This window comes from Solanum tuberosum, unplaced genomic scaffold (genome assembly GCF_000226075.1).
Source record: "Solanum tuberosum cultivar DM 1-3 516 R44 unplaced genomic scaffold, SolTub_3.0 scf00274, whole genome shotgun sequence".
Lineage (NCBI taxonomy): Eukaryota > Viridiplantae > Streptophyta > Magnoliopsida > Solanales > Solanaceae > Solanum > Solanum tuberosum.
In genome coordinates this window covers 189240-198361 of record NW_006239198.1, presented here as the reverse complement: position 1 = coordinate 198361, position 9122 = coordinate 189240, and the positions used below count along the sequence as shown (strand labels likewise).

The 9122-nt window shown below is 36.2% G+C and overlaps 2 protein-coding genes across 16 annotated transcripts in view; one reads left to right on the top strand and one right to left on the bottom strand.

The window, feature by feature from the left end:
- Positions 1-714: 714 nt before the first annotated feature.
- LOC102603658 (dnaJ homolog subfamily C member 2) lies at positions 715-2007 on the top strand. Its single transcript, XM_006358529.2, has one exon. The coding sequence runs from the start codon at positions 786-788 to the stop codon at positions 1743-1745; it is 960 nt and encodes a 319-aa protein (XP_006358591.1). The 5' UTR covers positions 715-785; the 3' UTR covers positions 1746-2007.
- Positions 2008-4885: 2878 nt separating this feature from the next.
- LOC102603104 (zonadhesin-like) overlaps positions 4886-9122 on the bottom strand; it is a 24121-nt gene continuing 19884 nt past the window's right edge. For 14 of the 15 annotated variants that reach the window (XM_015313988.1, XM_015313989.1, XM_015313995.1 and 11 more), the window contains 10 exons: positions 7980-8158; positions 7605-7890; positions 7422-7511; positions 7136-7269; positions 6981-7059; positions 6763-6898; positions 6515-6672; positions 6307-6429; positions 5890-6180; positions 4888-5168 (listed from right to left, as the gene is read on the bottom strand). The gene's annotated coding sequence lies outside the window, so the exon portion shown is untranslated. Of the gene's footprint in view, positions 5169-5889; positions 6181-6306; positions 6430-6514; positions 6673-6762; positions 6899-6980; positions 7060-7135; positions 7270-7421; positions 7512-7604; positions 7891-7979; positions 8159-9122 lie in introns of all 15 variants that reach the window. The other variant, XM_015314001.1, reaches the window with a different exon arrangement.

Sequence of the window (9122 nt, the reverse complement as noted above, 5' to 3'; positions counted from 1 at the left end):
AAAACTTGTTTTTTTTTAAATGGCTGCCGCCGGAAATTTATGTAATTTAAAACTTGTTCTTTATGTTTATTTTTAATTCCTCAACAAAAAATAGCTGCTATAGCAGCGATTTCACTTTTAATTTTTATTTATTTATAAAAACGCTGCTAAAGCAGCGATTTTAAAGAAATAATGATTTTTTTTTTTGAAAAAATCGCTGCCAAATTTAGCGATTTTTATTTCTTTTTACGGAACGACGTCAATTTTTATCAGAAGAAAATCGATCCGTCAGTAGGGATTTTGCCCTTTTGGTTAATTTTTTTTTTATGTGCCCTTTTTGTTTTTTGAAGGAAAAAAATGACCCTTTTAGCTTCGGACTCCCTTTTTATTGATATTTTAATTCATTAGAGTAATAAGGTAACCATATTGTCAAACTACAAAGGATATAATGTTTTTAAAGAATTTTAAAAAATGTTAATAATAAAAAAGGAATTAAAAAAATGTTAATAATAAAAAAAGAATGATGTGACATGGCATCCTATTAGGAGAGAGATAATATTTTTTTGTGTCAAGTATATTTTGAGGAAAAGAGGTAAAGTTGGATAATATTGTGGTCCTAAAACAAACATAAGTGATATTCTTAGGTAATTTCCCAAACATGGGTGGCTATCCAGGGAAATTTCTCTCACTTTTAACTTACTACAAACATAAAGGATCATTTTTTGCACTCTCTCAATTTTACACATAGTATAACTTTTGTAACATAAGAAAAAGTAAACATCAGGCGACTGACCTTTCGTTTGTCAATGGAGTTCTTAGATGAAGACGCCAGACCCAGATTTCTCTTCCAATCAAAGCCACTACAGCAATCCAATTCCGATCCGGAAACCCAAACCCGGTCTCTATACCGACCCGGAATCATCATCTCCATCTCTCTTTCTGTTCTTTTCTTCGCTCTTTCGATCCTCTATTTCTCTTTTGAACCCTTCGGATCCATCTTCTTATGGATCTCTCTTTCCCTCCTTGTTGGACCGTTTGCTCCTTCTTCCGTCACAGGTGGTGACATCCGGGTCGGACTCGGAGAACCCATTCAAGACCCGCCTAAAGATGATCTTTCTGATACCGAACCCGATACGAAAAAATCAAACAGAAGATCTAACAGACCCACCAAGAAAAACGTTGACTTTGAGCCTGTGTTAGCTACCCATTATGATCTAAAGCCGGAGAAAACTAATGGGTCGGTGGCAAATTCGAAGAATAGTAATGGGTCGGTTGCGAATCTGGAGAAAAAAGTGGGGGATGGGGTGTGGAATGAAGGGGATGAAGAGTTGTTGAGGAAGATGATGGGGAAGCATCCGGTGGGGAAACCGGGGCGGTGGGAGGCGATAGCAGATGGATTTAACGGGAGATACAGAGTGGAAAGTGTGATTAAGAAATCTAAAGAATTGGGTGAGAAGAAAATGAGTGATGGGGATTCCTATCAGAGGTTTTTGAAGGACAGGAAAACAGTTGATAAGAGATCTGAGGGTGGAAATGAGGCTGATTTCGAGAATGTGGAGGCGAAAAATGCGGTAGAGAGTGGATGGAGTAGTGGGGAGGATTTAGCTTTGCTTAATGCATTGAAGACATTTCCAAAGGAGGTGGCAATGAGGTGGGAGAAAATAGCAGCTGCTGTGCCTGGGAAGAATAAAGCAGCTTGTATGAAAAGAATGGCTGAGTTGAAGAAGGATTTTAGAAGCTCTAAGTCTGCTAATGCTGAAGCTTAGGCATAAAGATCAGTTATTGATTCAAATCTCATAGGAAAATTTTCAGCTATGTTGAGGAGGTAACATATTTTACTATATACAATACTTATTTATTTGTTCGAAATCACTACTTCATTAATTGACATTGTGATTTGTTGAGGAAGAAATTGTAAGGCGACCAGTTATTCAGTTAAAAACTTTTGAAGTTATGTTCTATGAAATCTGTAACTTGACAATGATTTATATGAATAAATGCATTTCCACTTTGTGGAGATTGTGCTCACAGTGCGTATGATGTATGCTAAGCATGGAATTGTCCTTCCGAATTTTGAGTTGCAGTTTAATGTCAAATCTTTGATCTTGACACTTTGTGATGGTTGGAATCAAAATGCTTTGATGATTCAAATTGTTAAATGTTACCATTTCACTCTTTTAATTTTTTTTTTCCTTGCTACTTGCTAGAATTAAGTCCGCTGTGCAATCATTATGCGGTATAGGATAGTAAGCGACTCAGCTTGATGCAGAAAATAAGTGTAATTTTAACTTTCTTGATTAGCTCTAGCAGCAGGATTTTGAGGCAAAAGGAAGATTGGAGCTATTTAGTGGATATATTAACTTGGCTATTGATTTACCGGCCACAAGATTAACCTGATAATAAGAATGCGCAATGTCACTCCTTATCAAATGAATATATAGACATTTTATCAAAAGTTAGTAAAAATGATAGTCTGTATGGTAAATTTTTTTATTTATTTTTGGTAATGCTCTGTATGAAAAACTCAAGCGTCCATGGGAGATAAAATTGCTTGTGCTACCTGATTAGGCTAGCTATAGATGATCTTGTTGAACTTTGTAACCAAGGGGCTGACTGAGTAATTGAGGTTTTGTGAGTAACGACCTGAAGACCTTAGGTTTGAGTCATTTGACATCCCAACTATGACACTCAGTGGAGCCGTCTATGCCACCATAGTTAGGGAGGGTTGACCTGAATATGCTTGTGGGTTGCTGCAGGCTGTCATAGATTAGTTGTGGTGTGTTCAAGCTGGCATGGTCTCCGACATTGAAAGAAACCGTCATGTTGAACCTTTGCTCAAAAGTCCTAGCATTCCTCTTATTTTAGATGTAGACATTACATCCCTTAATAAAGCACAATTAGTAGTGTTTTCTGGTAAAATCCGTTCTCAATTTCCTTTCTTCCTCCTCTGACCCCCGAACCAGGGTCACCGATCTTCCATTGGCTATACGTGCGTTGCACCAACAATCTAGCCTCTCTCTTTTTGATCTGCATTCCTTCTCTAACTCTTTTCTCTGCTCAATAGAATTTAGGAACATGTAGAATGAAACAGCTATTCCTCCTTTAAATATAGAGAAGCTTTTAGCCATTCTCTGTTTTAAAGCGATTAATCTCTATTTCCAGTATAAATGTTTTCGCATACATTGACTGGGTAATGATTCAGTTCATGACTCTAAAGGTTTGAAAAGGACTTCAAAAATCTCATGTATCAAAAAAAGTATTTTAAGAATATCCATAAAGTTGATGAAAAATGATGCTCCATAAAAACACAGTGACAACTGCTGCTTTGACTACCCTTTTATCTGGAGATCATCCTGTTGAACCCTAACATCCCTATAATTTTAGATTTAGCCATTGCATCCCTTAACTTGATCGTAATTAGCTGTCAATATGAACCAAGGGTATGCTTTCTGTTAGCTGTTTGCAATGAACTGAAAGAGAATCAACAATGGAAGTGAGTGATCTTGAGGAATGAAAATTGATTCTCCATAAAAACTGAGCGACAAGAAGTCAGCAGATAAAGTTGCTTTGAACTATCTTTTAGGTTGGTTTGAGATCATCCTGTTCCTGTCTACCACGCGTATAACTTTAGATGTATAAGCAAGAGCATGTTTTCCCTTACCTGTTCTCAATGTCCTTCCTCCCTCTTTTGACCCACTACGAGTAGCTCCACTTCTTCCATGGGCTATTGTACTTCGCCCCCAACCAACAACCTAGCTCCCTGTTGCATCTGCAGTTCTTCCTGGTTACTACAACTACCAGGAATACAATAACATACCCAACGTAGTCCCATAAGTGGAGTTTAGGGAGGATAAGATGCACGTAGACCTTACCCCTACCTTGTGGGGGGGGGGGTAGAGAGGTTGTTTCCAATAGACTAAAGGCAATATCGTTTCTATTTTGTTGCTCATAAGTGGAGCATTTGATTAGTTGTTTGGACTGAATCTCGTCGTTTGCTGATCTTGAGGGAGGGGAAGGAGAAAATGTGGATATTTATTTATTTTATATCCTAGTGAAGAAAGAAGGTTTATTTAAAGGGGATGTAGCATCATCTAAACCTTATGGATAGGAGGTGACAATGGTTTTTAAAAAGTCGATCGGATCGAATCGTATCGTATCAAATCAATTTTTAGATTTATAAAAATAGAACAACTCAGTATAGCAACAAAAAACATTTTCAATTCATCGACATTAGTTATAGGCTACTAGACTTTGAGGTGAGATTTTTACAATATTTGCTTTATATATTACTCCTATTTTTGCCAACTATATTTAGTATAACATGTCCTTGATTGAATAATGATCTTGTATAGCCACATTACTAAGGATGCTTACGTACATAAACTTAATTGTTCGACGAAATCAATTTAAATCTATTACATATTTTCATATACTCTTCATAATAAGAGTGATGCGTCATGTGATTATGATAAAAATAACGAGTAATTGCTATTTTATGATATTGTAAAGCGAAAATATTTCATTCTATGTAACATAACTTTTGAGTATTCAATTCTATCAAATTTTATCAATTGCAATTCGCGTAAGATGATGTTTCAAAAATTGAAAATTATCTCAAGTGTACCAAAATTTTAAAAAGTCAAGACAACTAAGACGATTTCAAGAAGTCTAATTTTAATTATGCATTTTAAGATAATAAAAAATTAACACTTTTAAAGTGTAAGTGATCAATCAAATCATTAACTTTCCTATCATGTAGTGCGCTAACCGAAAGCTTAACTCACATATATATTATACTAGGGTAGGGAGGCCCGTGGCAAGCACGGGCCCAATAGTCAAAATATTATGGTTTTGAAATTATTTTTATATTAACGAATGAAGGATGAAGGTGTTTGTACAAGATGGATAATATAATATATTATATTAATATGTACAATAGACATTAGCATGGTGTTGATTTTAACGATTTGCACATACTAAGTAATGTAATATAAGCAAAATAATATAGTACATGTTGCAGTTTTGGTAAATAAGATTAGCATGTCATTGTTTATGACATATTTAGAGGATGCTGCAGTGTGCTTCTCCATAGTTAATGTTCCTCGTGCAAAAAACCAGAGCATAGGGAGAGTCATTGATTGTAGTGTCCCTATTATAAGCAAAAGTGACAAAATGGGGTGACAGAGTTCCTGTAATTGTACAGTTTAAAGTCTGTCAGAAATTGCAAACATGGCAACACATAGCAAAGGAATTATAACATATGGATCAAATAGAAAGCAAATCATGGACAGATGATAAAAGTGGGAGATTCCCTGTTGAATGTCTCTGTGATTGACGTAATCGTGTATGCATAGTGTATCACATCACAACAAAGTGCAATAAGACAAATGTACAAGACTGTATGCAACCGAAGTTATGCAGAAAAACATGTGGACAGGCTTCTATTGCAGTGCCAAATGACAAAGAATAACCAAACAGCAAACGAACGCTACAGTTTTGTGGTATTTGTGAAGTAACAAAGGTGGTCAATTGTTATAACTAAAATAAGCTAATTCAACAGTTAACATGAGATGAGGAGTTAAAAATAAATTGTTAACCAATTGATTTGACCGTAGGTATGAACACAGATAGAGAGTTTTTAGCCCTGAATAAATGTGAGAGTTTCGAATGCGATGTGAGACACAAAAGGGGGAAAAAAGTGAAATTTGAAAGTAGATCAGAGCAAATACAAAAGCAGCAGTATGACATTTACAATGTTTCACATGAACTATATGGTTATGTGTATAACAGAAATTAAACTACAGCTAAAAGTAGAGACTTTTAGCAGTAATTTTTAAAATACTTGTGAATATATGCAAGTGATAATCATTGTGACCTATAGGTTGGCGTGAAAGTGAGAAGTAGACTCACCTTTTACACCTTTTTCGTTGGTGTGGGTGGTTCAAATTTTGGCATTGGATTTGAAGAACCAGCTGCACTAGTTGTTGCCATGACTTCTACCTCATTTATTTCCAAAGGTTTAATCTTTTTAGAAGTCCTATCAGCAGTGCTCTGTGGTGTATGTGTTTTTTCGATGTAGGAGAGAACGGACAAGGTTGCATGTGCGGTATTTGAGCTGCCCCAAGATGACTTCCTTAGCTGAATTTCGAAGACTTTGTTTGAGAGCATGTCATGGACATGATTAAGAGACAATGATTGTCGCTGTAAATGTAACAAGTTGGAACAAATAGTTTAGAACAAAGCATATGTGCTAAAGTGTGTGTGCTGAGGATATATGGTATTATGACAATAGGTCTGTACAAGTAGGCAGCGGGAATGAGAGCTAACCTTAGTGCAAGTTATGTCAAATATGTCCTCTGCTGCCATGCACAGTATTTTTTCTCCTAATTCAGCAGAGATAGATGCTGTGGTGTAGCAGTGCCGTCAATAAGATCAATTTGAAAGCTGCAGCTGAAATGATGGGAAGCTTGAAATATGTTTATAATATATGCTATATTTTGTAGCAAGAGTAGTTTAGAAGTCAAAAGTATAGTACCGCGGCACTAATGTTGTTTTCCGATTGCATTTTGGACAGTCAAAATCTTTTCTATCCTTTGTGCGTTTTTTTTGTTTGCAGCCTGAGCATTCGAGCACACAAAAGTCTTGGAATTCATCTAATATGGCCATTTCTGCCTCAACATAGAGCACTCCCATCTGTGGGAAGCTTTTATTATTTACGCAAGTTTACAAAATGACAGAAGGAAAAAGAATAGCGTCAAATGAGGAACTTCAACTATGACGTACAGAAGGTGCGGATGAGATATCTGCAATAGAGATAACTTGTTGGCCAGCAGGAGTGACTACGGTGGGATTGACAGATGAGCTTGTTGAAGTTTTCTCTGATGAACAACTTAACAACATTGTTTTGTTTTCATTTGCCCTATTTTTAGAACAGCTAATATGTTTAGTAGGTTCTATATAGGGAAAATAAAGCTGTAGAATAAATAGGAAAATGTCAGTACCAGCTGATGAGTGCGAGTGCCTGTGGGTAATTTGGATTGACACGTACTGTGGAGTTGTACCTGGTCTGCAGTGACAAGCCTGTATAATACATAGGTTATATAATGTTTTGTTATTATGTAAAATTATGTTGGTAAGAATTTTAGTGCATATGTACCTTGATAAGTAGAGATTCATATACTCCTTCCGAGGATTACAGGCAGATGTGCCTCTGTTGCCATTTTGGAGGCAACTTCATGTCCTTCTATTTCTCCGAAATCCTCCCATAGAGTGAAGAGAAACTGTTTTTTCCTGAGGGTGTGACAACAGAAGGAGGGAAGAGTAAGTACAATGATAACGCTTAGATGATAATTGATGATGGCAGCAAACAGATGGAAAAAGTGGTTACTGAGTCCAAAAAATTGTGGAGTCTGAGAAAATAGAATGTAAGATGTTATACTTACTGATTGTCACAAAGGGTAATTTCTCGACACCTATGATGACTGCGACCTGCGTTTTTTGGGGACCACAGCGAAGAACGATTGCCAGTATATCTGCGTATGTAATACATAATGAAATCTGGTAAGTGTTCTGTAGCAGTGAAGATGTATATTTCAGTGCCATAATAGCAGTTAGGATGGATATACCAATTTCAGCAGCAGAATCAACCAGCAGACGAGGAATGCGGTCAAAGGCTGTGATATTCAGCTTGGTAGGCGGGGGAAGTGGACTTTCAACCTCATTAGAAGGTTTGATTTGTTCAATTACTGTTTCTTTGTCAAGAATCCAGTAAAATTGATGTAGTGGCTTGCCGTATGAAGTGGGTGGGACTTTTACTTTTGCAGTAGAGATGAGGTAGGTATTCATGAGTTTAATCCTAGCTGCATACTGCTCAATTTCTTCAGCATACATAACTGCCTTAATTTGGCACTCCTAAAAGTAGGAGTCATAGAAAGTTCAGATTAGGTAAGTTGAGAGCGAAAGAGCAATAGTGATAAGACAAAATATAATAATGGTTTTACCGTTTCATCTTCCAAAATTAGATTTTGGAATATACATTTCTTGTCAAGGCTTTCCCGTGGGCGGGCTATTTCCACAATTTGAACTTTGCAAATCCAGTCTCGTGTTCCTGGTTCTATTTGGTTGATGTTCAATCTTAGTACCATGTTTGCAGGAAATTGAGTTAACCAAATAGTACTATCTGCAGGATAACATGAGTATTCAGCCAAAGTAGTTGCTTTGTTCTGTTTTTATGAACAGGGCTGATTAGACAAAAGAGGAAAAAGGAATGAAATGAAAGCAGCAGTGTGGAGTAAAATGCATCTTGTAGATGCATGAATGAGGATCTGATGTAGTAACGGAGCACTAAGAAAATCTGGTAAAATAAGTTAGGAGAAATAGTGAACATAAAGTACAAAGTCATACAAGAGCCTATAGTTTGTAGCATAGTACTTAGTTTTGCTGCCCTGTTGATGTTGTAACCATTTATGTGCTATTACTTCTTTGTTAATCATGAGATGCAGCAGTACAATTTGAGAATGTGGAAGTAGGAGATTGACAATCTGATACAAACAAAGCAGTCACATGCAAAAAGATGAAACGAAGTATACTACTTGAGAGTTCCAGCTTTTACTATTTGGTGCTATGAGATATAAACAGCAGAAACATAAAAAAGTTTGTATGGGAAAAGCAGAACAAATGAAAAGAATAACAATAGTGTTCTCATAGTAGAAGTACAACCATGTGTAAATCTGTTAGGGCCCTTTAGTGGACTTCAATGGAGACATAAAATTAGTTATAAGTGATTATTAATGTATAAAGTAGAATTGGAGAACTATTTTTTCAGTGAAAATCTGTTACAGGGACAGAAAAATGTTGCAGAATATTAAAACATGAACAATTATCTCTGAAACTTGACCGAAACCACTATAGATTTGGGAAAAACAATATGAACAAACTTTGAAAAATGTTGGTTGGACATGGTATTGTATCACAAAAATGTTAACTATAGCAGACGGTTTGATAAAAAAAGAAAAACAAAAGAAGAGATACAGAAGGTACTGAACACTTAGGGGCCGTTTGGTTACTGGTTAGAGTTATGCAGGTATTAGTTATACAGGGTTTAGTTATGCAGGTATTAGTTATGCAGGGTTTAGTTATGCAGG

What these genes read in the sequence shown, in the direction of transcription:
- LOC102603658 (XM_006358529.2), top strand. Translation starts at nt 786, where the DNA reads ATGGAGTTCTTAGATGAAGACGCCAGACCCAGATTTCTCTTCCAATCA.